At 41.3% G+C, this 27,994-nt stretch overlaps 2 protein-coding genes across 5 annotated transcripts; both read right to left on the reverse strand.

Moving 5' to 3' along the window:
* Positions 1 to 19,093: 19,093 nt before the first annotated feature.
* Positions 19,094 to 23,746, reverse strand: LOC113694228 (uncharacterized). Of its 4 annotated transcripts, XM_027213108.2 has the most exons (8): positions 23,654 to 23,746; positions 23,370 to 23,425; positions 23,146 to 23,205; positions 22,306 to 23,045; positions 21,374 to 21,508; positions 21,050 to 21,205; positions 20,767 to 20,961; positions 19,094 to 20,102 (listed from the first exon to the last, which is right to left on the reverse strand). In XM_027213108.2, exons 1-6 carry the CDS (start codon positions 23,662 to 23,664, stop codon positions 21,080 to 21,082), a joined length of 1,128 nt encoding a protein of 375 aa, XP_027068909.2. In that variant the 5' UTR covers positions 23,665 to 23,746; the 3' UTR covers positions 19,094 to 20,102; positions 20,767 to 20,961; positions 21,050 to 21,079. The 4 variants fall into 4 exon arrangements, with proteins under 4 accessions (XP_027068909.2, XP_027068908.2, XP_027068907.2 ...); XM_027213107.2 differs by having other exon boundaries at positions 21,374 to 21,493; positions 23,370 to 23,720; XM_027213106.2 differs by having other exon boundaries at positions 23,370 to 23,720.
* Positions 23,747 to 25,984: 2,238 nt separating this feature from the next.
* On the reverse strand, positions 25,985 to 27,994 carry LOC113693567 (polyubiquitin). The gene is made up of 2 exons (XM_027212099.2): positions 27,833 to 27,994; positions 25,985 to 27,349 (listed from the first exon to the last, which is right to left on the reverse strand). The coding sequence occupies exon 2, from the start codon at positions 27,347 to 27,349 to the stop codon at positions 26,204 to 26,206; it is 1,146 nt and encodes a 381-aa protein (XP_027067900.1). The 5' UTR covers positions 27,833 to 27,994; the 3' UTR covers positions 25,985 to 26,203.

The following is a 27,994-nucleotide window of genomic DNA, read 5'->3' on the forward strand; positions in this document are numbered from 1 at the left end:
GTAAAGATGACAACCAACAATGCTATGTTCTTTGAAGGACATTCTGTCATTAGACCACCTATGTTTAATGGGTCAAATTATGTGAGTCGGAAAGAAAGAATGATTATTTTTTTGCAATCTATTGATATTGAATTGTGGTTTATTATTAGTGAAGGTCCATATGATGTCTCTCTTATAGATGAAAATACTCAGAGATCTAAACCAAAAACAAGAAATGAACTGACTGCTGCGGATAGAGTTCATCTCACATTAAATGCAAAAACTATGAATGTGTTATATTGTGCTTTAGACTCAAATGAATCTATTAGAGTCAAAAGCTGCAAGTCAGCCAAGGAAATTTGAGATAAACTGAGAGAAATTCATGAAGGTAGTGAAAATGTTAGAGAACAAAAGAAATCCATTCTAGTTACAAAGTATGAATCGTTCAAGATGCAATCTCATGAAAACATTGATGAGATGTATTGTAGATTTAATGACCTTATTAAGGATTTGGAGGTGCTGGAAAAAGAATATTCTCTTGGTGAGAAAAATAGAAAAATTCTGAATGCCTTGTCCAATGATTGGGAAAATAAAGTGACTGCTATTGAGGAGGCTAAAGATTTGAATATCATGCCTATTGAATCTCTTATTAACTCTCTAACTTCTTATGAGCCTTGGTTTAAGCCCAAAATGCAAGAGGATGAGGATGCGAAAGTAAGAAGGAGCATTGCTCTAAAGGCATCTCAACATGAAGATGATTCTACCTCCCTAGATGAAGAAGATGCAGAAGGTGATGACAATGATATCGCACTCATCACAAGAAGTTTCAAACGAATACTCAACAAGAGGAGATTCAGAAAAGGTGGACCTAACAAATCACTCCCAAATCAGTTCAACAACCTGAGAAACAAAGGGAAGCTAGAGCTTAACAAAAAGTAAACTGATAAGTGCTTTGAATGCGGTCAACCTGGACACTATGCAAGTGAGTGTCCAGTGATGAAGAAGAAAGAAGGAAGAAAATCAAGATTTAACAAATTTCAATTCACATGGAATGAGTGCAACTCCGATGGTGAAATTGAAGAGGATGAAGAATCTGCTCAATTGACTTTTATGGCCATTGGAGATGATGAGGTAACATCTTGTAACTCTCAATTTGAAAGTGATGATAAAACTGATGATGATGTTGAATCTTTCATTATAAAATTGCATGATAGTTTGAAAGAATCTTATGCTAGAAACAAGGAGTTAAAACAGAAAATTAGTTTTTTGTTTCGAGATAATGCAAATCTTTTTCAACAAAATAAAATGTTGAAAGCTGAAAATGATTACTTCAAAAAGAGTGAGACTGCTTTACACTTAGAGCTTGATAGAAAAACAAAACTTTGTGAATTGTTAAAAAAGGAACAAGGTGATTTGAAAAAAAGAATGGATGGTCTAAATGAGTTGCTTAAACACAAGAAACAAGTCTATTTTCAAAAAAATAGGTTGAATTCTAATTCCAACGAATTTGCTATCCATAGGAGAAAACAAGTAAGATTTATTAAATCTGTTCATGTAAGTAACTCTTTGATTATGTGTAATTTCTGTTGTAAAAAAGATCACATGAAAAGTGATTGTTATGTGAAAAAAAATATAAAAAAGGCATGAAATGCATGTGGATAGTTAGACATGATGCTAACCCTAACAAGTAGGAGATTTTGTTAATCATTGCAGTGATTCTTGTTCATAATATTTTTTTGATATTTCGGATACTTTGATCTGAATTTTTGAATTTTACTGAATCTGTATGATATCAAAAAGGAAAGAAAAGTACAATTCTGATCTAAAGATGATTTGCTTTGTCAAAACTCTCTGTCATATGTTGATACTTCTTTTGATATCAAATTCTCTGTGATATGTTGGTGATTGCTGTCATTTTTCTATTTTTATACTCTGTTATTGTTGCTGGATTATGATAGTTGATTTTTTTACTCTCATCTTATGATGACAAAAAGGGGGAGATATAGATGCTATGTGTAAGGGGGGTTTTTAGGGAGTTTTTCTGAAATTATATGTTTGGATGCAATGCTTGAGGGGAGCTTATACTTATTTTTGTTTCTTTCCATCCATTGTTTTGTCATCATCAAAAAGGGGGAGAATGTTGGTCTTGATCCCTATCTTTTGATGTTTATAAAACAAATGGATGATACTAATATTTCTTCAAGATATACTTTCAGTTTTGAAGTTATTTGATTCCATGAACAAGTGCAATTGAAAGAAGACAAAGGTTGTTGAAAGCTGTCGGACGCTCAAAAAGACTGCATCGGACGTCCGACAACCATTGAGTATCTTCGAACGCAGAAAACCAGCCTACCGGACATCCTAAGGAATTGAAGAAAAATTCTCAGTTTTACATCATACCTTCGGACGCAGAAAACCAGCCTACCGGACGTCCGAAAGAATTGAAGAAAATCTCTTAAACTCTCTGCCTGCTGTCGGACGCATAAAACAGGACTATCGGACGTCCGACACTGCCAACGGATAGTTGACTGTTCAGCTACTTTCTATCCGTTGGAAGCATTTATGAGGCACTTTCTTGGCTCTATATAAATAGTGGTTGGTCAGATATTTCAAATAATTTTGGCACACTGAAGATACAAAAGATCTAGAGAGATTTTAGTGAGAAAATACTCTTCAAAGAAGATTTGTAGTCTTAGTGGTGTGAGGTTCATTGTAAGCTTTTCATTTGTGAGTGAATACTTCATGAGTGTAGCTCTGTGAGGGTTATCCGAGTGATAGTAAAACTTTCTTGCTTGACCAAGTGCGGTTTGGGGCGAGGAGGAAGTGATCCTTCCTTTGTACACAAGAGTGATTGTAATTCATCAACTTGAAGTAGCTTGTTTGAATTAATCTACAAGCTCAAGAGGAGTTGGGTAGTTAATTGGTTTGCAATTCCTTCCTTTTTATTTACTTATTCTTACGTTTATGAACTTTAAATTGTTTATCTCTTCTACTCACAAGCACTTGTACTTTCTTATGAACAGCTCCATTGTGTGGTCGCCTAGAAAAGGGTTGTTTTCGGGCCTAACAATTGGTATCAGAGCTTGGTCTCCTTGAGATTAAGCTCAATCGGTTTTGGAGTAAAGATGACAACCAACAATGCTATGTTCTTTGAAGGACATTCTGTCATTAGACCACCTATGTTTAATGGGTCAAATTATGTGAGTCGGAAAGAAAGAATGATTATTTTTTTGCAATCTATTGATATTGAATTGTGGTTTATTATTAGTGAAGGTCCATATGATGTCTCTCTTATAGTTGAAAATACTCAGAGATCTAGACCAAAAATAAGAAATGAACTGACTGCTGCGGATAGAGTTCATCTCACATTAAATGCAAAAACCATGAATGTGTTATATTGTGCTTTAGACTCAAATGAATCTATTAGAGTCAAAGGCTGCAAGTCAGCCAAGGAAATTTGGGATAAACTGAGAGAAATTCATGAAGGTAGTGAAAATGTTAGAGAACAAAAGAAATCCATTCTAGTTACAAAGTATGAATCGTTCAAGATGCAACCTCATGAAAACATTGATGAGATGTATTGTAGATTTAATGACCTTATTAAGGATTTGGAGGTGCTGGAAAAAGAATATTCTCTTGGTGAGAAAAATAGAAAAATTCTAAATGCCTTGTCCAATGATTGGGAAAATAAAGTGACTGCTATTGAGGAGGCTAAAGATTTGAATACCATACCTATTGAATCTCTTATTAACTCTCTAACATTTTATGACCCTTCGTTTAAGCCCAAAATACAAGAGGATGAGGATGCGAAAGTTAGAAGGAGCATTGCTCTAAAGGCATCTCAACTTGAAGATGATTCTACCTCCCTAGATGAAGAAGATGCAGAATGTGATGACAATGATATCGCACTCATCACAAGAAGTTTCAAACGAATACTCAACAAGAGGAGATTCAGAAAAGGTGGACCAAGCAAATCACTCCCAAATCAGTTCAACAACCTGAGAAACAAAGGGAAGTTAGAGTTTAACAAAAAGTAAACTGATAAGTGCTTTGAATGCGGCCAACCTGGACACTATGCAAGTGAGTGTCCAGTGATGAAGAAGAAAGAAGGAAGAAAATCAAGATTCAACAAATTTCAATTCACATGGAATGAGTGCAACTCCGATGGTGAAATTGAAGAGGATGAAGAATCTGCTCAATTGGCTTTTATGGCCATTGGAGATGATGAGGTAACATCTTGTAACTCTCAATTTGAAAGTGATGATGATCTTGAATCTTTCATTATAAAATTGCATGATAGTTTGAAAGAATCTTATGCTAGAAACAAGGAGCTAAAACAGAAAATTAGTTTTTTGCTTCGAGATAATGCAAATCTTTTTCAACAAAATAAAATGTTGAAAGTTGAAAATGATTACTTCAAAAAGAGTGAGACTGCTTTACACTTAGAGCTTGATAGAAAAATAAAACTTTGTGAATTGTTCAAAAAGGAACAAGGTGATTTGAAAAGAAGAATGAATGGTCTAAATGAGTTGTTTAAACACAAGAAACAAGTCTGTTTTAAAAGAATAGGTTGAATTCTAATTCCAACGAATTTGCTATCCATAGGAGAAGACAAGTAAGATTTATTAAATCTGTTCATGTAAGTAACTCTTTGATTATGTGTAATTTCTGTTGTCAAAAAGGTCACATGAAAAGTGATTGTTATGTGAAAAAAAAATATAAAAAAGGCATGAAATGCATGTGGATAGTTAGACATGATACTAACCCTAACAAGTAGGAGATTTTGTTAATCATTGCAGTGATTCTTGTTCATAATATTTTTTTTTTTGATATTTCGGATACTTTGATCTGAATTTTTGAATTTTACTGAATCTGTATGATATCAAAATGGAAAGAAAAGAACAATTCTGATCTAAAGATGATTTGCTTTGTCAAAACTCTCTGTCATATGTTGATACTTCTTTTGATATCAAATTCTCTGTGATATGTTGGTGATTGCTGTTATTTTTCTATTTTTATACTCTGTTATTGTTGCTGGATTATGATAGTTGATTTTTTTACTCTCATCTTATGATGACAAAAAGGGGGAGATATGGATGCTATGTTTAAGGCGGAGTTTTTGGGGAGTTTTTCTGAAATTATATGTTTGGATGCAATGTTTGAGGGGAGCTTATACTTATTTTTGTTTCTTTCCATCCATTGTTTTGTCATCATAAAAAAGGGGGAGAATGTTGGTTTTGATCCCTATCTTTTGATGTTTACAAAACAAATGGATGATACTAATATTTCTTCAAGATATACTTTCAGTTTTGAAGTTATTTGATTCCATGAACAAGTGCAATTGAAAGAAGACAAAGGTTGTTGAAAGCTGTCGGACGCTCAAAAAGACTGCATCGGACGTCCGACAACCATTGAGTATCTTCGGACGCAGAAAACCAGCCTACCGGACGTCCTAAGGAATTGAAGAAAAATTCTCTGTTTTACATCATACCTTCGGACGCAGAAAACCAGCCTACCGGACGTCCGAAAGAATTGAAGAAAATCTCTTAAACTCTCTGCCTGCTGTCGGACGCATAAAACAGGACTATCGAACGTCCGACACAGCCACCAATTCGATAAGGAGCTTGGGTAGGGGGTTGGGCCCCTGGCACCAATTCGATTCTGTGCTCCACTGTACGTCTAGGAGGCAGCCGCCTCGGCAACTCCGCAGGCATCAGATCTGCGAATTCCTCCAATACATGGGCCACGGCATCTGGTACTTCCTGGTACATGTCGGGCTTCATTTCCACCAACGCGGCAATATACACCACTTCACCGCGCCTAAGGCTGGACTAGATTTGTACCGCCGACACCATGTTCTTTCGTTGGTTGCCCTTCTGTTTCGGCAACCTTACTGCAGCAACAAAGCCTGGATTCTGGTCGTCGTCCACCATGATGCCATCCAAGTGTGGAATTGGATAGATCCGATTGGCAACCCTGAAGTCCTTGCCAAGGATCAAGTCAAAGTCATCCATCTGACTGGTCATGAGGCTGCACCATCCCTTCCACGGCCCCAACTCCAACTCTACCGTTGCTACACCCAACACTGGCTTGGCTTCAGAGTTGACAGCCTTCAACTTGTAGCCTAAATCTTTCAACTTCAACAGGAACTGCTTTACCACGCGTTCCGTCACGCAACTGTGCGATGCTCCCGTATCCACCATCACGAATATCTGGTTACCGTTCAACGTAACATGCACATACATCAAACTATTGTAAGTAGTATGACCATTAGTACCTGTGATGGCGTTCACGAACTGCATGGGGTTGACACGTGCGTCCCGCATCTCTAACAGATCGCCATCATCTTCCGCAACCAAGGCACTAACATCTGGTCCTTCTTCTTGTTGGGACAATTGCGGGCTAAGTGTGGTCCTCCGCAATTAAAGCAGCCATCCTTCTTCGAATTTGCCGCTGGTTTTTCCTTAGAAGAAGAAGCACCACCGGTTTCGTTTGTTGTTACCGACTGCTTCTTTTTCTTTTTCTTCGCGAACGGTCCACCTTTCAGGTCCTTGCCCTTCTCCTTCTTCTTGTTATTGGATCCCATGGACTTGAAGTCTATCAACTTCTCTGCGGTAGCGAGTGCTTGAGACACGGTCTGAATATTCTGTCTCCGCAACTCCATCTGCGCCTACGGCTACAGTCCACGGATGAAAGTGTAGAGTCTGTCCTCCTCAGACATCTCCTTCACATCCAACATCAGGGCCTGGAACTCAGCGACGTACTCATGTACGTTCTTGTTCTGCTTCAAGTTCCACAACACATCCCAAACTTTCCACGAGACATTCGTGGGAAGGAATTGTTTCTTCAATTCCTCCTTTAGCACGTCTCAAGTCTCAATCTTGGGCCTGGTGGGGTCTGATTGCATCGTTCCCCACCACAATTTTACATCCCCGCTAAGGTACATGGATGCAATGGAAACATTCTCTACTTCTGGAATGTCAACAGCCTTGAAGTACTGTTCAACATCCCACAAGAAGTTTTTCAAATCCTTCGAACTCCTACTCCCCTGATACGGTTTCGGTTCTGGGACTTTCACTTTCCCTCTCGAAGATTTCTGAACTGTCTGTGTGTTGGAAGAGCCAACCGCCTTCTTCAACACACCGATTTCCGACTGCAAAGTCGTGATCTCAGCACGGGACGAAGCCACTTCGTTCCTCAACGATTCAACATCCCCAACGGAAGAGACCTTAGCTCGGGTTTCCTCCATCTGCACGGTTAGAGTATTGATCGTTTCTCGGGTCTGCAACAAAGCGTCCACAACATCGAAGCCCTCTGGAACGTCTCCCAGATGCTGCATCAAGTCTTCGAACGTGGATTCCTGGTGTTGCAACCGTTCTTGGACAGTGTTTTCGTGTCCAACCATCATTCCCTACAAAACAAACACAACAAAAGCACTGTCTAATGGATCAGAGCCGTGCTCTGATACCACGCTGTTACGAGGTGTTTACTCTCCCTAGCAACCCACGCCCGTAATGGCACTGGTAAGTCCCTCTACCAGTCAGCCTACGCGACACACTTTCCCACAAGTATTCAGAACGTAAAACACTTAGGCAAAGTAAAAGAACACACGCACAAGTTACAGCCAACACGGCCAACCCTGTATTTCACAATAATGATTACAAAAATTTTCTACAAACACTTGGCGTACAGAACAACTAAGGGTAATTCTTCTTCGTCTGAGAATTCTCTCCCTTTAGTCTCTGCCTAACCCAATATTTATAGGCACGCTTACGGTTGACAAAAGACCCAACCGCTGGTCTTAATTGAACGTCCACGAAATTAGGAACTGGCTAGGAACAAAGCTGAGTTGGCTGGTAACCTCCAGCAACTCCCAGCAACTGCCATCGACGGTTAGCAACAGCCCAACGTTCATCTCTGGCACACACAGCAACCGCTGCACCATTTCGCGCGCTCCGGTTCCCGCCATCGTACGTTCCGTGCCCAACTTGCCCGAACACTTAGCAATCTTAGGCACCGTGGTTCCTAACCTTTGGAACCACCCAAAACATCCCACCGAACCATAGTCATTCCGTGGCCTTGGCCCATGGCCCTTGGCCTCGACTTGGCTTAGCTACAGTTATCTTTCTATATAGATGTCTTAAGGGAAAACTTCTAACCGTTAGTAGAGGCACCCTACTGTCCCCAACTAACCTAGAGGCACCCGATGCCCCTAGAACTTTCTCCAACCCATACTTAGGCCAGGAAAACATCATCAACAACTTGTCTACTCATTGCCAACAACCGTCACCTTCGGCCTTCCCACCTAGGCCATGGCTTGGCCGAACTTGGCCACGGCCGCGCGCGTTCCGTCGGGACCGCGCCCTAAGGGGCTAACAGCTGTTATGAGGTGTTTACTCTTCCTTGCAACCCACGCCCGTAATGGCATTGGTAAATCCCTCTACCAGTCAGCCTATGAGACACACTTTCCCACAATTATTCAGAACGTAAAACACTTTGGCAAAATAAAGGAACACACGCACAAGTTACAGCCAACACGGCCAACCCTGTATTTCACAATAATGATTACAAGGATTTTCTACAAACACTTGGCGTGCAAAACAACTAAGGGTAATTCTCCTTCGTCTGAGAATTCTCTCCCTTTAGTCTCTGCCTAACCCAATATTTATAGGCACGCTTACGGTTGATAAAAGACCTAACCGCTGGTCTTAACTGAACGTCCACGAAATTAGGAACTGGCCAGGAACAAAGTTGAGTTGGCTGGTAACCTCCAGCAACTCCCTGCAACTGCCATCGACGGTTAGCAACTGCACAACGATCATCTCTGGCACGCACAGCAACCGCTGCACCATTCCGCGCGCCCCGGTTCCCCCCATCGCACGTTCCGTGCCCAATTTGCCCCAACACTTAGCAATCTTAGGCACCGAGGTTTCTAGCCCTTGGAACCACCCAAAACATCCCACCGAACCATAGTCATTCCGTGGCCTTGGCCCATGGCCCTTGGCCTTGACTTGGCTTAGCTACAGTTATCCCTCTATATAGATGTTTTAAGGGAAAACTTCTAACCGTTAGTAGAGGCACCCCTCTGTCCCCAACTAACCTAGAGGTACCCGATGCCCCTAGAACTTTTTCCAACCCATACTTAGGCCAGGAAAACATCCTCAACCATTTGTCTACTCATTGCCAACGAGTGTCACCTTTGGCCTTCCCATCTAAGCCATGGCTTGGCCGAACTTGGCCACGGCCGCGCGCGTTCCGTCGGGACCGCGCCCTAAGGAGCTAACAGCTGTTACGAGGTGTTTACTCTCCCTAGCAACCCACGCCCGTAATGGCACTGGTAAGTCCCTCTACCAGTCAGCCTATGCGATACACTTTCCCTCAAGTATTCAGAACGTAAAACACTTAAGCAAAATAAAGGAACACACGCACAAGTTACAGCCAATACGGCCAACCCTGTATTTCACAATAATGATTACAAGGACTTTCTACAAACACTTGGCGTGCAGAACAACTAAGGGTAATTCTCCTTCGTCTGAAAATTCTCTCCCTTTAGTCTCTGCCAAGTCCAATATTTATAGGCACGCTTACTGTTGACAAAAGACCCAACCGCTGGTCTTAACTGAACGTCCACTAAATTTGGAACTGGCTAGGAACAAAGCTGAGTTGGCTGGTAACCGCCAGCAACTGCCATCGACGATTAGCAACTGCCCAACGTTCATCTCTGGCACGCACAGCAACTGCTGCACCATTCCGAGCGCCCCGGTTCCCGCCATCGCACGTTCCGTGCCCAACTTGCCCCAACACTTAGCAATCTTAGGCACCGTGGTTCCTAACCCTTGGAACCACCCAAAACATCCCACCGAACCATAGTCATTCCGTGGCCTTGGCCATGACCCTTGGCCTTGACTTGGTTTAGCTACAGTTATCCCTCTATATAGATGTCTTAAGGAAAAACTTCCAACCGTTAGTAGAGGCACCCCTCCGTCCCCAACTAACCTAGAGGCACCCGATGCCCCTAGAACTTTCCCCAACCCATACTTAGGCCAGAAAAATATCATCAACCATTTGTCTACTCATTGCCAACAAGCGTCACCTTCGGCCTTCTCACCTAGGCCATGGCTTGGCCGAACTTGGCCACGGCCGCGTGGGTTCCGTCGGGACCGCGCCCTAAGGAGCTAACAGCTGCTACGAGATGTTTACTCTCCCTAGCAACCAACGCCCGTAATGGCACAGGTAAGTCCCTCTACCAGTCAGCCTACGCGACACACTTTCCCTCAAGTATTCAGAACGTAAAACACTTAGGCAAAATAAAGGAACACACGCACAAGTTACAGCCAACACGGCCAACCCTGTATTTCACACTAATGATTACAAGGATTTTCTACAAACACTTGGCGTGCAGAACAACTAAGGGTAATTCTCCTTTGTCTGAGAATTCTCTCCCTTTAGTCTCTGCCTAGCCCAATATTTATAGGCATGCTTACTGTTGCTAAAAGACCCAACCGCTGGTCTTAACTGAACGTCCACGAAATTTGGAACTGGCTAGGAACAAAGCTGAGTTGGCTGGTAACCGCCAGCAACTCCCAGCAACTGCCATCGACAGTTAGCAACTGCCCAACGTTAATCTCTGGCATGCACAGCAACCGCTGCACCATTCCGCGCGCCCAGGTTCCCGCCATCGCACGTTCCGTACCTAGCTTTCCCCAACACTTAGCAATCTTAGGCACCGTGGTTCTTAGCCCTTGGAACCACCTAAAACATCCCACCGAACCATAGTCATTCCGTGGCCTTGGCCTATGGCCCTTGGCCTTGACTTGGCTTAGCTACAGTTATCCCTCTATATAGATGTCTTAAGGAAAAACTTCCAACCGTTAATAGAGGCACCCCTCTGTCCCCAACTAACCTAGAGGCACCCGATGCACCTAGAACTTTCCCCAACCCATATTTAGGCCAGGAAAACATCATCAACCACTTGTCTACTCATTGCCAACAAGCGTCACCTTCGGCCTTCTCACCTAGGCCATGGCTTGGCCACGGTCATGCGCGTTCAGTCGGGATCGCGTCCTAAGGGGCTAACAAACCACCCCCACCAGAAGAGGTTAACGCCCTCGTCAACTTGGCTTGCTTCCGAACATTCCTCAGGTACTCAGCAATTTTATCTTCGAACTGCCACAAGGTCACGTCCCGTTCCCAAGTAGCATCCAACTATGTCTCGCCCTTCCATTGGATCAGATAATCTGTCTGTTTGTTCTTTTTGCTCTGCCCCATCGTTCTGTGGTCCAGCACAGTTTTCACCTCTTTCTGGAATTGCTTATTGATCACCGGCGGAGCACGTTTCGCTTGCCTCCGTCCTTCATCTATCTCGTCCTGGTTGAAGGGTTTCAAGAAACTCACCTGGAAGGTCGGGTGGATCTTTAGTCGGTCAGACAACTTCAACCGATAAGCTACACGACTCACCTTCTTGATCACCTCAAACGGTCCATCGTATTTCGGAATGAGCCCACGATGGACGGTTTTGCTGCTCACTTTCTTCCAAATATGGGGAGTCAGTTTCAACATCACTTGATCTCCCACTTGGAATTCCAAGTCTCGTCTATGTTGGTCCGCATACTTCTTCATGCGTTGTTGCGCCACCAGCAAACTATCCCTTGCTTCGTCCACTAGTTCCTGCTTGCCACGAGCAAACCGGTGTGCGGTTGGGCATCGACTCCCCCCTTGAAGTGCAACTTCATGCGGAGTCAGAGGTTGTTGCCCGTTTACCAACTCGAACGGACTCAGCTTGGTTGCGGATGACTTGTGCAGATTGTAGCAAAACTGCGCGGCATCCAGCAACTCCACCCAATTCTTCTGACTTGCCGTCACGTAATGCCTTAGGTACTATTCCAGCAAGGCATTGATCCTCTCTGTCTGTCCGTCGGTCTGAGGATGGGCGGCAGTAGAGAACTTAAGTTCGGATCCCAGCAATCCGAACAACACGGTCCAGAATCTCCCCGTGAATCTGGTATCCCTATCACTTATGATGTTTTCGGGTAAACCGAAGTACTTCACAACATTTCTGAAAAACAACTCAGCGGCAACATCAGCCGAGCACGCCTTCGGTGCACCGATAAAGATAGCATACTTGGAAAATCTATCAACGATTACAAAAACAGAAGCCATACCATCGACCTTAGGAAATCCCGAAATGAAGTCCATTGAGACCGATTGCCATGGTCGATCAGGGATCGACAAAGGCTGCAACAAGCCTGGCTCCTTCTTCCTTTCCACCTTATCTTGTTGGCACACAAGACATGTTCTCACGTATGCTTCAATATCCTCTTCCATCTTTGGCCAGTAGAAGCTCCGTGACAGCAAGGCCCTCATTCGTTCCACCCCGGGATGACCAACCCAAGGAGTGTCGTGGGTCTCTCGCAGCAACTGTCGCCTAAGTCCCCCTCCTGCCGGGACATAAGCTCTACTACCCTTGGCAAAGAGTAAGTCATCTTCTAACCAATAACGACGAACTTTGCCCTCACGGACTTGGGCGATCAGGGTCTGGTATACTGGATCGTTCGGGGATTCCGCCTTAATCTTGTCCCGAAAGTCCATTTCCACAGTGCTAAGGGCCGCAACGTACTCTTCGACGTACTTTCGGCTAAGTGCGTCGGCAACTGCATTTTCCTTTCCTGCCTTGTGCAGCCAGTCAAAGTCGAACTCGGCCAAAAACTCCTGCCAACGAGCCTGCTTCGGGGTCAGCTTTTTCTGTGTTTTGAAGTACGTGTTGGCCACATTGTTAGTCACCACCACGAACTTGGTTCCCAACAAGTAGTGCTTCCAGATCTCCAGGCAATGCACTACGGCCGTCATTTCTTTCTCGTGCGTGCTATATCTCTGCTCGCACTCTATTAGTTTTCGGCTTTCAAACGCAATGAGTTGATTGTCTTGCATCAGCACTCCTCCAATTGCACGGTCGGAAGCATCAGTGTGCACTTCGAAGGCCTTTATAAACTCCGGAAGTTGCAGCACTGGTTCGGAAGTGACTGCTTCCTTCAACATTCTGAATGCATCCTCGCATTCGTAATCCCACATCCACGGTCTGTCCTTCTTCAGTAGGTCGGTCAAAGGTGGTACAATCCTCGAGTATTCCTGGATGAAGCACCGGTAATAGTTTGCCAGCCCAAGGAACGACCTTAGTTCAGCGACCTTCTGGGGTGCGGGCCAGTCGAGAATCGCCTCGACCTTCTTGCGATCCATCTGGATCCGGCCATTGCTCACCACATGGCCAAGAAAAGTGATCTGCTCCCTGCCGAACTCACACTTCTCTTTCTTTACATAGAGCTCGTATTCCCTCAACTTGCGGAATACGGCCCTCAGGTGCCTTACATGCTCTTCTAGGGACTCTGAATACACAACGATATCATCTAGATACACTACAACAAACTTGGCAAGGTATTCATACAAGACATCCTTCATCAGCCTACAAAATATAGCAGGTGCATTCGTCAAGCCGAACGGCATGACAAGAAATTCAAAGGAACCATACCTTGTCACCACCGTCGTTTTCTCCTCATCTCCTGGGGCTATTCGGACTTGCCAGTATCCCGACCGCAAGTCAATTTTGTTGTAGAATCGTGCCCTTGCCAGCCTATCGAACAAGTCGTATGTGTTCGGGATCGGGTATCTGTTCCGAATCGTGATCTTGTCCAGGGCACGATAGGCTACACAGAACCTTAACGTTCCGTCTGCTTTCTTCTGGAACAATGCTGGAGCACTGTACGGAGCTTTCGACGATCTCAGCGCTTGGCTCTCTAGCAACTCATTCAGTTGGCGCCGCAACTCCGCCAACTCCATCGGGGACATGCGATAAGGAGCTTGGGTAGGGGGTTGGGCCCCTGGCACCAATTCGATTCTGTGCTCCACAGCACGTCTAGGAGGCAGCCACCTCGGCAACTCCGCAGGCATCAGATCTGCGAATTTCTCCAACACATGGGCCACGACATCTGGTACTTCCTGGTACATGTCGGGCTTCATTTCCACCAACGCGGCAATATACACCACTTCACCGCGCCTAAGGCTGGTCTCGATTTGTACCACCGACACCATGTTCTTTCGTTGGTTGCTCTTCTGTTTCGGCAACCTTACTGCAGCAACAAAGCCTGGATTCTGGTCGTCGTCCACCATGATGCCATCCAAGTGTGGAATTGGATAGATCCGATTGGCAACCATGAAGTTCTTGCCAAGGATCAAGTCAAAGTCATCCATCTGACTGGCCATGAGGCTGCACCATCCCTTCCACGGCCCCAACTCCCACTCTACCGTTACTACACCCAACACTGGCTTGGCTTCAGAGTTGACAGCCTTCAACTTGTAGCCTAAGTCTTTCAATTTCAACCGGAACTGCTTTACCACGCGTTCCGTCACGCAACTGTGCGATGCTCCGGTATCCACCATCGCTAGTATCTGGTTTCCATTCAACGTAACCTGCACATACATCAAACTATTGTAAGTAGTACGACCATTAGTACCTGTGATGGCGTTCACGAACTGCATGGGGTTGACCCGTGCGTCCCGCATCTCTAACAGATCGCCATCATCTTCCGCTACCAAGGTACTAATATTCTGGTCCTTCTTCTTGTTGGGACAATTGCGGGCTAAGTGTGGTCCTCAGCAATTAAAGCAGCCATCCTTCTTCGAATTTGCCGCTGGCTTTTCCTTAGAAGAAGAAGCACCACCGGTTTCGTTTGTTGTTACTGACTGCTTTTTTTTCTTCTTCTTCGCGAACGATCCACCTTTCAGGTCCTTGCCCTTCTCCTTCTTCTTGTCGTTGGATTCCATGGACTTGAAGTCTATCAATTTCTCTGCGGCAGCGAGTGCTTGAGACACGGTCTGAACATTCTGTCTCCGTCACTCCATCTACGCCCACGGCTGCAGTCCACGGATGAAAGTGTAGAGTCTGTCCTCCTCAGACATCTTCTTCACATCCAATATCAGGGCTTGGAACTCAGTGACGTACTCATGTACGCTTTTGTTCTGCTTCAAGTTCCACAACGCATCCCGAACTTTCCACGAGACATTCGTGGGAAGGAATTGTTTCTTCAATTCCTCCTTTAGCACGTCTCAAGTCTCAATCTTGGGCCTGGTGGGGTCTGATTGCATCGTTCTCCACCACAATTTTGCATCCCCGCTAAGGTACATGGATGCAATGGACACCTTCTCTACTTCTGGAACGTCAACAGCCTTGAAGTACTGTTCAACATCCCACAAGAAGTTTTCCAAATCCTTCGAACTCCTACTCCCCTGATACGGTTTCGATTCTGGGACTTTCACTTTCCCTCTCGAAGATTTCTGAACGGTCTGTGTGTTGGAAGAGCCAACCTCCTTCTTCAACACACCGATCTCCGACTGCAAAGTCGTGATCTCAGCACGGGACGAAGCCACTTCATTCCTCAACGATTCAACATCCCCAACGGAAGAGATCTTAGCCCGGGTTTCCTCCATTTGCACGGTTAGAGCGTTGATCGTTTCTCGGGTCTGCAACAAAGCGTCCACAAGTCATTGTCAAAAAGAGATCAAGCTCCCCATACTTTTGTACCAAACTTATGGCATGAACATAACGTCTTTTCATATCTCAAGACCCTCCTATAAATGAAGCGGGTAAAATCACCCGCTAACCAACTTTCGACCCCTTAAGCTCACCTTCAACAATAGCATCCATTACTCCTTGGAGTTGTTTAGTTCTTATTAATTTCTGTCTCTTTCTATTGAAGTCAAGTCTTTGTGTTTCTATTTTCACGTACATATCAACTACATACAGTTGGAATGCATGCGCAGTGTTCAAAATACCAGGTGTATTTTGTTTTCTCATCTAAAACCTATATGCATAATATTCCCTCATCGACATAAATTCTTTTAAGTCTTCATATTGGTTGAAAGCTGTTTCATAAAAAAATAGAAATTTTATTTGGTTAATTGCCTGAAACATAACATTTGTAGATAAAAACTTTTGTCTTGTCTGTTATATTGACCTTATTCCTTGGATTGTATCATTTCATCGGTAGATCTGAAACTGTGTAAAGTTACATTATCTACAAAATGTTTAGTACATCTCTTTCACTTTTTTGGATTCCCAATCCTTGATCTCTTAATTCTTGGTTGCCACCCTATTTCACCTAGGGGAAATAATAATGGATACTGCAAAGGATCATAACAACCATAATAGTATTGAACTCTACGGCTTTCTAAACCTTTAGTGTACACTTGAATATGCCTAGAATATGTTTGTTTTGAACCTTCACCCTCAACCCAAAGCACTACCACTTGAGATACAGTTGACTTGTTAAAAATTCTTTGATCACTATCACAATGAGTTTTGAGAACTATTTGATGGGATTCTAGATTAGGGACATGTCGTAGGCTATGAAAGAAGCAAGCATAAGAATTGTTTATCATCACCTCAATAAGCTTTAAGACCACATTCTCGCTGAGTTTTGCAAAAAATACCATTCGATTCTCCTCCTCATGTTCAGTGTCAAGAAAATATAGTTGTAAGAACATCCCTGATCCTCCATGAGGTATAAGTTGATTTATGTAATGATAAGTTTGTTCCTGTATTTTAAATGTGTATATTCCATTTGTTCTCTAACATAATGACTTGTCATAGTAGACTCCAAATGACGTAAAGGCAAACATGCCATTATAGGTTCTTACGTATGTCCTAAAACACAAAGTTTCTTCGGTTTGACCCGTAAATAATTCAACCAATATATCTGGAAGCTTATTTTCTTTCAACATTACTTCTCCGTTGGAGCAGCAAAAATTAGCAATTTTAAAATAGATTTTTTTCACCCCGCAATATTTACAGTTAGCTACTTCAGGTAAAGTATCAGTTTCTAAGATGATGAAGGATAACAATTCAGTTCCCTTAGTCACAACTTTTGTGAGAGCCCGTAAAATTTTTCTTAATTTATACTATTTAATTCTATTTCTTTTCATGCATTTTCCTTATTTTATTTTACTACATTAATTTTCTGGACACTTTATAAGTGAATATAGTTTTTCCAACCATTTTTCTAGTATAAGTTAGTTCGGGTTAAATTTGAAGTGCATTATGGATGTGGGACCCGCTGTGCGATAAAATTTTGGTGATTAAGTGATTTTTGTGTGAAATATTATTATTTTACAAGGTGCTAGGAGACAATTGAAAGTTAGCTAGATAAATTACCATTGGTAGACAAAAGAATAAGTTTAAAACCCTAAAAGGAGCCAAGTGTCACTATGCTATTAGAAGTTGGACTTTTAACCAAGATTGGTAACTTTACTAAAATCAGATTTTTGACCAAAAGTCATTCATTTTCTTGTCTCCTTTGGCTGAAATTAGTGAGAGAGAAACCAAGAGAGTTCTTCATCTTCCATTTCAATTTCTTGCTCAAATCTTGAGTTTCAACCGATTAATTTGCAAACTACTCCATAAAACTTACTTTCCAAGTAGTTTCCAAGGTGTTCGTGGAGTTATTTTTGGAAAACAAAGCCTAAGCTACCATCTTTCATAGGGAGATAAGGTATTTTGCCAAGAACCTCTTCTTTACTTCAATTAATTGCTAATTAGTGGTTTAAAGTTGTAGTTTTGGTAGTTTATGAGCATATTTCATGGTTGGAAGTAGTATTATGGAAATTCCAGGTTAGGGTTTTGAATGACCCTGTTTCTGTCCGGTTTTATTTGAGCATGTTAGAGGCCGAATCAGGCTTAGGTTAAAACATGAAAGTTGTAGAAAATGGTGTTAACTAGTTTCTTGTAAATTTTCAACTCAATCGGAGCAATGTACCCTATGAAAAGACCTAAATACCCCTGCTTCCCAGTTTCTGTCCGAAACTGATAATCAGCTTATGTAATTGGTTAGATTGACCAGGAAAATTACCAAATTGGTTGTTGATGTCTTCTTAAGAATTCTAGCCTTGTATCTTAGCTTTCAAATGGCTTTGGAATTACCTGAATTGGAGTTGTGTGTGCTGAGATATGAGTGAATGCCAGAACTTTACAATACACGACAGTCAAAAGTAACAAGCTGGAAATAGGAAGAAGGAGATTCTCTTCTCTTTTTCCCTCTCTCTCTGTCTCCCCAACTTCCCACCAAAAAAGAAATATCCCAAAAAAAATTCTATGCCCATAATCTTTCAGAAAGGCGAGTTTTAGATTCTGCCTCTGAAGAGAAATACTTTTCTTAGTTTTGGATAAGTCTAGATAGGGGATAGGTTGAGAGATTAGGAAAATATTTAAGTGCCAAAACTTGAAAACTGCTTTTTTTTTTTTTTTACCCTTTCCTTTTTCTAAATTTTGTTGTGTTTTATTTTTCTTTCTAAGAATTGTTTGTTTGATTTCTTGTGTTTTATTGTTGTTTGCAGGGAAGAATGATATACCATTTTGCGACCTGAAAGTGTACCATGATCAAAAGCAGCAGATAAACTCCAATGGTTTATTTTTTAGCTTTCTTCAAATTTGTGTACCTGCAAATGGTCTCTGTTTGGACTAATAAATGGAGGCAAGTCTCGGATTGTTTTGGCCTTTGATTTCAAAATGATAAGGTAAACCCCCAATTCATCACTCTGTAGAAAACTCCCAATCCTGACAATACCCTCATTCAGTAAATTTGTCTTTAAGCTGTAACATGGAATTCACCCAGAATCAGATTGATACTTTCTGAAAGCTAAAGGAGAGCAAGTGCTGAATGTATCAATCCTTGAGGGAAAACGGTAATGGCTTTGTAACTTCCCTGATACTGCTAAACAATTTAGAAGATCGGTCTGAGAGAAAAAGGTGATGCCTCTGGTTTTTCTGTAGCTGCTGGTGATTTATCAAACACGAAAAGAGTTGCTTTTGCAACTACTACTTATCATAAGCCAACTCAATAGATTTGCTGATAACAGTTGGGGGTGTTGCTACCACATAATCTGCTGAATTGCCTCCTGCGTGCAGTTGAATTATAACCACAGAAAGTGTGGAATTTCACAGAATCCTTATATCAAGAATGCACTGTCGTGAATAATAATATCCATATGCAGTTATCCAAGCAAGTAAATCACCGGCAACATTATGGCCCGGTCAAATATCGAGCTCCACGGCAAAAAGAAACCAACAGAGTACCAAAAATCATCAAAATTTTATCCAGATGAGTCACACTTCCACATTCTTAAAGTTTATAATGGCATTTTATGTAAAATGGCTAAAAACCGAAGCAGAAATAAGTACGTGCGACTCCTATAGTAACTGAGTATGTTTGCAATCACAAGGGAAATTAAATGGCTGAAGGTGGGAAATTAAGAAGCTTGATCAAGTCACTTTTGTTGAGTTTAGAGTACCTTTTGAGGTTGCGTTCCTTTGCCATGGCTCTGAGTTGAGCCATCGACAGAAACTCGAGATTCATTGTGGCCACGGATGTTGTACAAGAGAGTAACTTGAGAGGCTTCTTAACTCCAAATTCATTCGCTGCATGAAAGTTGGAGAACCGATCGATTTCCTCCTTGACCAAACCTTTCAGCCTTCCCTCTTGCAACGTCCGAGTGACTTGGAGATTGCCCAACTCTTCACCTTTCTTGATCAATGGGGGGAGTACAGATTTCTGCCTTGTCCCTGGTGACTGACAAGCCGAAACAACATGGCAACTTTTCTCTCCGCTGAAGTCTATATGAGTCTCCTCTTTTATTTTTTTGTTCATAGAATTATTCTCATCAAGGATCCTCTTGAAACTTTTCATGGTAGAGGGTTTGTGTACCATTTCCATACCAAGGGACGATTCTGGAAGTAGTCCCAACTCAAACATGGGGAAGGGCCTGTCTCTGTGTTCGGGAATCCCTGACTTCAAGGAGTTTGACGTGAATGATTCTGCTCCAACTCCTTCAATATGATGTGTTTGATTCAACAGTTGTGGCTTCTGTCTCTCCTTCAGCAATGGCTCTTTGGTCGTGCTATTGAACACCTCTGAAGATGATTCTCCAAGTGCCCATTCGAAATCAAAAAGCCACCAATCTTCTTGCTTCATTAGGAGGGGAAATTCGGCTTCTTTCGAGTTGGTTATATCAACCTCTTTAACCTTCCGTTCTACAGGATCTGTCATGCAAACTGAAGTGATATCTGAAAGCTGGAACATGCTCTGAAAAAAAAAAAAAAAAGAAAAGAAGATGCAACACGGTTTCTCAGTCATATAAGAATCATCTCCGAAATGAAAATTTACCATGTAGATATTGAATCCTCCTCATACTTTGTAGGGGGGAAATTTTGTGAAAACCCAAAATCCCATTTTTGCCAAAAGTCTTTATTGGTTAGGATTTTAAGTAATTTTATGGAAAAAAAATATTTCTTTATTGAATCAGAATACAAAAGCAATAGACAAAAAAAAAATCAAGAAAAGATAAAGAAAAAATACATTAACGCACATAATTTCATTCTGCAAATGGTGCAGATATTCTACATCCTCGCTTAGATATTTAAATGTGATATATCGATATTTCGACCTACACTGAGAATTTCAATTCTCAAGCAGAGTAACTAATAGAATTCAGAAGAATTAGTATTAATATAGTAATTATAAGATATGTTTATTCACAATATAATAACAGGTACAACTGATAAGTCACGTCTCAGTGAGTTAAACGATATGAGGGTGCTCGAAAGGGATACATTACTGTCGCCTCCTCAGCTTGAAAAAAGGTTTAGTACATGCTTACATCAAACTAAAGAAACCAGAAACCAAGAGTCTCACAAATGATTAGGCCTAACTTGTTTATCAGTTCGAGTACATAAGAAACATCTCATACCATATCAGTTTCTATAATGGTGGTTTCGGCGGGATTTGGATATGGCTTCAACTTAGTGCTTTCAATTCTGAAATTCTGTACTGTGACTGCCCCGCTTGTTTCTTCAGAAAGATTGCAGCCCACTGTTCCACTGCTTGAACCAGCTATGTAGCTCAAGGCATTCGCACTGGTATCCATCATCATAGCAGTTGCTTCCTGTTTGTTGTATGAGAGCAGTAAAGTCAAAAGAAATTTGTACATTTATAATAATTGATTCCTAATTTGACGACCGATTGGTAGGTACCTTCTGAATGTCTGGGGTATACATCCTCTTCTATGCCTCGGTCGTTGAATCATGTATTCCGCTTGAATCAATCTCCATCATTTTTCTCTTGGTGGATGCTTCACTTGCATGTTCAGAAAGATTTGGGAATGAGTTGATGATTGTGGTATCTCCATTCTGATCATTGTTTGGAGAAAACCAATATGAAAATGTAACAAAGAGAGAGGATATCTTGTAGTCTACACGAGTCACAAGTTAGAATTGCGAATTCAAATCTAGCACTTGACAGATTTCACAGGGCAGCCATGCTAGGAACTGCAAATAATGCAAAGAGGTTGTCTTTACCTGGTCTTTCGCTTCCGCATCCTCTGAAACTTCCAGATTAAAAGGTTCAGCAATCTCTTCCAAGGATTTAGCAACACAGGCTATTGCTTGAGCATTGCTCAAGCCGGTCTCATCTGTGGACTGGAGAGCGGTGAGCTTCTCACAAGAGGAAGCGAAAAGTGATTGTTACTTGAATGAGGTCTCAAAAGAAACAAATAATACACACAACAAATTCCAAGCACCAAGTCGACATCAAATGTCCAGTGATACATATTGGCAAAGATGGTGTATTTGACATCACATTTGCCAGCAATACCATATACAAATAGTGCAGAAGATGTTAAATTAAAAGAACAAACTACAATTCAACTAGCGTACATCACGTTGGCATGCAAAGTCATGATTATAATTTAAATCCGCAATAGCCCATACCATTATTCCCCAGAAAACGTGATGAACAAGAGGAAGCGAAAAGTGATTTGTTCACCTGATCTAATTCATGTAATCGATGAAGGTGTTTTACTTCCTTACTTCTTAAAAAAATGTTGATTGGTCCTAGAGCAAAAGAAAAGGTTTTCTTTCCCTGAAAGTTACTTTGAATAAGTTCTCAAATACCTCACCCGATAATACCCTTTCAGTCATACATCTATCTGGCTTTTGAGATGCTTAATACCAGTGAACATGGTAGGAAGCATTTAGCAGCTAAGGTCTCAAATATCTTCAGGTATTGGATAGGAAATTTATACATATTCTGAAAAGTGACATGACCAGAAATAATCCAGAACAGGTTTTCAGCCGCTTCACTTCACATCAACTATTGCACTTATTTACAAACAAGAAAAACCAGGGGATAGTAGAGGGTAATATGAAAAACTATGTCTAATCAATTAACCATGCCAACTTGCTTAGTGGGGCAGCAGAGCAACAGAATAAAATTGAGGTACTACACAAACCTGCTTATCTCTGTTTGGAAAGTAGTACTTTTCCAGAAGAGCTTTTAGTATTTCACTCAGTTTTGGAGCAGGTTCTCCGTGTTTGTGGTGTGGGACACCCATTTCATGTTCCATTTGTAGTGTTTCATCCTGACCAGGATCTCCATTTGTTTGGAAATTAAAATCCCGCTCATGCTCCGCTTGCAGGTTTTCAATCTGAGCAGGTTCTAGATGTGTTTGGCAAAGAACACGCATCTCATGTTCCAATTGTATTTTTTGGTTCTGAGAAGGTTCCTTACATGTTTGGATGTGAGAATCAAGGTCCTTCTCTGTTTGTAGGCTTTCAATTTTCGCAGGATCTCCATCTGTTTGAAAACAAACATCCAATTCATCTTCTGTTTGTTGTTTTTTATTCTGAGCAGGATCTCCATCTGTTTGGAAACAAAAGTTTAGTTCATTTTCTGTTTGTTGTTTTTCATTCTGAGCAGGATCTCCATGTGTTTGGGAACTAGACACCTGTCCTTGTTGCTGTTGCAATTTTTCATTCTTCAATCTCTGAATCGAGATATCTAGCGCCTTGGTCCTCTCTGTCAAAGTATCAAAGCATATCTTAGCCCAAGCATCATCTTCCAAAGCCACTTGGGCCTGAAGAAATATAATTTCTTCCTCAAGTTCCTTTATCTCGGCATCAGCCTTAGGTATCAATTTTTTCAGCACTTCGATACAACACCTTTCATTTATAGCATCTTCTTCCATGACATCTATGACACACATATAATAGAAAAGAGGGGACCTTAAGTCAGTCTAAAAAATGTCCCTAAAGAAACTGATTAGCAAACATTGTAAAGGGGATAAACTTACCGCACCCCACACCAGAGGAGAAATCAGACTGCCAATTTCCTTTAAAATGAGCACTGTCATCTGTAACCAAAAATTACACAAACAAAAATAAGAAGTCAGCTTTAGTGAAATAGAAAATTTCCATCCTGCAAAATTCGAATCTATACAGAGTTCCAGTAATTTTTTCAGTCTAAACAACCACCAGTAGTAACTTGAATCATTTAGCTAAAACAAGGCAGAGCAACCTTCACAAATTGGTGGATCCCAGAGAGAAGAATCCATAGTCTTAGTCAATTTCGACCTGCAGTATGAGTACGAAAATATGATGATAAAATATTTTGGTGATACAGAGAAAATTTTTCCAACAGATATCTGTTGTTGAATCTGTAAATAAAGAAATATCAGCAGTATACACATCCAGATTTTTCAAAGAAGAAAGATGATTAAAAAGCCATCTCAGCATTAACTTAGGACAAGATAGTTCATCCCACGCAACAGTGATCCTGCTAGCATGCAGATTATGTAATACCTTGATAGCATGAAGATTATACATCCAAGTCATTGGCCGGCATTCCCCTCCTGTCTAATTTTCACAGTTGGAGAGTCTAATCTAAAACTGAGTCTTTGGTTAAATGCAAACTTTCATGCTTTCCATTGTCTCATTCTGAGTTCTTCTAGATGGAATATTTCTGAAACTTTGCAGTCATTTCATGAATTCTCTTATAGTGTTTCCACCATTAATTATGATACTCAGCATATACTGAGAAAAGCTTTGTCCTCTGGGTTGTGAGGGCTAGTTTACGATCTCATGCAGCAGTTTGGAAACAATAGATATGTAAGGCAAGTCTCATCCAAATATTCAGATATGGTGAGCAACCTCAAGTTATCTTCTGAAAACAGCAAAGATAAAACAAAAGCAGGTCTCACAGCTAAAAGTTGGAATAAAGTTGTCTAAATCCAGCAGTATGTCCTGGTTTATGTAGCATGTTAGGAGTTTCAGTTTTCTAGAATGCTTCTTTTGTTTTTGTGTTTGAATGTTTTTTTCAGTTGCATACAGTGTTGAAGCTCCAGAAGAAATCATGTGAAACAACAGCATCTTAGATTTGGTGACCTGTTTACTTCTGAACATAGCTTTCATTTCCTCCATCTTACATATTAGTTTACTGGAATGAATTCCCCAGGTATCATTTCAACTTTTTCATTCAGTACTAAATGGAAACTAGTAGTACCTTACTGTAATTGGAAGAGCTACTAATTGAAGAACACCTCTAATTCCCATATGTTTAAAACAAATACTGAATATTTAGGCAGAAATATCATCTAGCAAGAAAGGATATGGGGAACAAAATGGATGAGTTGTTAACAGTAACGGAGAAGGTGTTGATCAACTGCAAGAAGTGTCTACGCGCCCCAATGGTACCATTGCTCTGTAGCATTAGGGAAGAAGATCCTTGTAAGTTATACACTTTCCCCAGACTTGTTCCATCAGGAATTTTGGCCTATGAACCATCCCAAAATTATTCTCCTTAAGAATCTAATTAGCGAGCTCAATACTGGATTGCATACGCAAAGATGAAATATTAAAACTTGGCAAATGAAATTGACTTTTGCGCATCAGCTTTCAACTTTTTTCACATTAGATTGAATGGTAAATATGTTACGTACATGTAGCATTGTATAAGGGAACAAAGAAGACATGTACATAAATACTCAAATAAGGCGGCTGTCATTAGAAAAATCATTCCCTTAACAAGAATAGACGGGAATTACACAAAAAAGAGGAAAACAGACAAATCGTACAAAAGAAGAACTAATTCATCCATAGCCACAGCAAATGCTCTAACTAGACCTTTGTCTATTTCAAATGTGGGGATGCTTCAATTGACTGTCAAATTTTTCCACTCATCCATGGCCTTATTCTAGTAAAAGTCAAACAAATTTCTTTCTTATTTCTGTTGATATTCTTCTGGTATCTTTTGTCATGTAACTGTTGTCATCTTTTCTTATTTTTTGTTTCTAATTTTTGCATCACCACTTCTGAAGAAGGAAGAAGGAAGAAGAAAAGCTTTTGTATCGACCACTTCTTCAACCTGGTAGTCTCAACTTGATCAAACGGTATACTATGGTCAACTTGTCCAAGTCCTCAGACGAATACAAGATGTCCATCTTTGAGATCCTTTGCAACTGTAATCTTGTAAAAGGAAGTTGATGATAATCTAACTTCTCCTCAAGGCTAAGCTTGAGGTTCGGTTTGTTTAGTTCACAGGTATAAAGCGTTTAACTCGTGGTAAAGCAAACCACAGGGCAATTATTGGTTATAGACGAACAAAATCAACCTATAGTTCTACTTAGCAGAATCCCAAAGGAACTAATTTTGCAGATTACTTGCAAGTAATCGACCATTAGACATCTCTAAAGTCTAAACAACACTGCCAAAAGGATCACAACTCACCAATAAACCGAACCATCATACACCAAACGCTGAAATCACATCTCATAAGCGAGCACAATCAAGGCAATGAGAGAATGCTAATATCAATCAAGAGCCAACTTGCATTTCTTGTCGAGCATATCGATGGTAATGAATGGGAAAAACAAAAACTTCAAATGACCAAAATTCCAAGCTCGGACTATCATACATCAAAACATTGAAATTAAATCTCATTAGGAAGCACAATCAAAGGCGATGAGAGAACACTAATAAGCAAGTGCAATCAAGGCGATGAGAGCGCTAATAGCAATCAAAAGTAGGCTGTGGTTTTTCTCAAATTTTCTTGTCACATCTCGAAGCATACAAGGTAGTAATTGAATGGAAAAAACAAAAAACTTCAAATGACCAAAAATTTCCAGGGCGCGCGAATATTGAAAACTTCTGAACTTTATTAACAAATCAAATAACACCACCATTAATTCCCATCACAAACATGGAACACCACCACCAAATCCCTAAACTATACATTTAAAAAACGCTTGAGAAGTTATTAGGACCCATGGCTTGAACACCAACAGAAGTCAAGCAGACAACACAAAATACTGCCATCTTCAAGAGACAGCCTTCAACTGCATATAGATGCAGCATTCAGAAACCACCACGCAGACGCAGGACAAGGTGAAGGGTGGACTCTTTCTGGATGTTATAATCTGCCAAAGTCCTTCCATCTTCCAACTGTTTACCAGCAAAGATCAATCTCTGCTGGTCAGGTGGGATCCCCTCCTTGTCCTGGATCTTAGCTTTGACGTTATCAATCGTATCCGAGCTCTCCACCTCCAAAGTGATGGTCTTTCCAGTCAGAGTCTTAACAAAAACTTGCATTCCCCCCCTCAACCTGAGAACCAAATGGAGCGTTGATTCCTTCTGGATGTTGTAATCTGCAAGCGTGCGGCCATCCTCAAGCTGCTTACCAGCAAAGATCAACCTTTGCTGGTCTGGTGGTATGCCCTCCTTGTCCTGAATTTTTGCCTTCACATTATCTATAGTATCTGAACTCTCCACCTCAAGAGTTATGGTCTTCCCTGTCAACGTCTTGACAAAAATCTGCATTCCACCCCTCAATCTCAGCACTAAATGAAGAGTTGACTCTTTCTGAATATTATAGTCAGCAAGAGTCCTGCCATCTTCAAGCTGCTTGCCAGCAAAGATCAGCCTCTGCTGATCCGGAGGGATTCCCTCCTTATCCTGGATCTTAGCTTTCACGTTGTCGATTGTATCTGAGCTCTCAACCTCCAAAGTGATAGTTTTTCCCGTGAGGGTCTTCACGAAGATCTGCATCCCTCCCCTCAACCTAAGCACCAAGTGAAGGGTCGACTCCTTCTGAATGTTATAATCAGCAAGGGTGCGGCCATCTTCAAGTTGTTTTCCAGCAAAAATCAACCTCTGCTGGTCTGGGGGAATGCCCTCTTTGTCCTGAATCTTTGCCTTGACATTATCAATTGTATCAGAGCTTTCAACTTCGAGGGTAATTGTTTTTCCGGTAAGGGTCTTTACAAAGATCTGCATGCCTCCCCTCAGGCGCAGAACCAAGTGAAGGGTGGATTCCTTCTGAATGTTGTAGTCGGCAAGGGTGCGTCCATCCTCCAGCTGTTTTCCGGCAAATATCAGCCTTTGCTGGTCCGGAGGGATGCCCTCCTTGTCCTGAATCTTGGCTTTCACATTATCAATTGTGTCAGAGCTTTCAACTTCAAGAGTGATGGTCTTCCCGGTGAGGGTTTTCACGAAGATTTGCATCTGCTCAATAAACAAAGAACGAAAATCAGCTATGTTAAATTGCAAATTTCTCAACCTAAAATTGACACATCAACTCCGTTTATTACTAATTGAAACTCCAAAACCAGCTTAAATCGCTAGGAAAAACAAAACAATAGCAAAAGGAATCCTTCTGCAGAAAAACGCAACCAACAACTATTTGACTGACAGCGATCGAAGACACTAGAGCAAACTTGTCAAAATCGAGAATTTATTAAAGACCCTAGAGAAGCATCATTCAATTTCCAAATATTATAAAAACCATAGGCAAGATCATCAAAATCCAAAAAAAAAAATCGAAAACCCTAAAGCAAAATCAACCAACCGGACTAATTGAAAAAATTAACCAATAAATTATCTCAGAATAACCCAAACAGATACGTCAGAAAAAATACAAGATTAATCCCAATTCACCACCAATCTCAAAGCCAAACGCCCAAAACAGATCCAAGACAGATCCATTACCTTGTTGGGATAGAAAATAGAAAGCCGCTTTTGATAGAAGAATTGGGGAGAATTTCAGAAGACTAGTACAACAAGAAAGGATGAATGAAAGAAAGAGGGGAAGTTGAGGAAATTTATAGGGTGAAGAGTCTGAGCGATGACCGACTTGGAAGGGGAAACGGG

Source organism: Coffea arabica, chromosome 6c (assembly GCF_036785885.1).
Source record: "Coffea arabica cultivar ET-39 chromosome 6c, Coffea Arabica ET-39 HiFi, whole genome shotgun sequence".
NCBI lineage: Eukaryota > Viridiplantae > Streptophyta > Magnoliopsida > Gentianales > Rubiaceae > Coffea > Coffea arabica.

What these genes read in the sequence shown, in the direction of transcription:
- LOC113693567 (XM_027212099.2), bottom strand. Translation starts at nt 27,349, where the DNA reads ATGCAAATCTTCGTGAAAACCCTCACCGGGAAGACCATCACTCTTGAA.
- LOC113694228 (XM_027213106.2), bottom strand. Translation starts at nt 23,541, where the DNA reads ATGTGTATACTGCTGATATTTCTTTATTTACAGATTCAACAACAGATA. An exon ending in GGATCCACCAATTTGTGAAG is followed by an intron (nt 23,206 to 23,369) that starts GTTGCTCTGCCT and finishes TTTTGGTTACAG; the next exon opens with ATGACAGTGCTCATTTTAAA. An exon ending in TTCCAAACAGAGATAAGCAG is followed by an intron (nt 21,509 to 22,305) that starts GTTTGTGTAGTA and finishes TCTTGTGAGAAG; the next exon opens with CTCACCGCTCTCCAGTCCAC.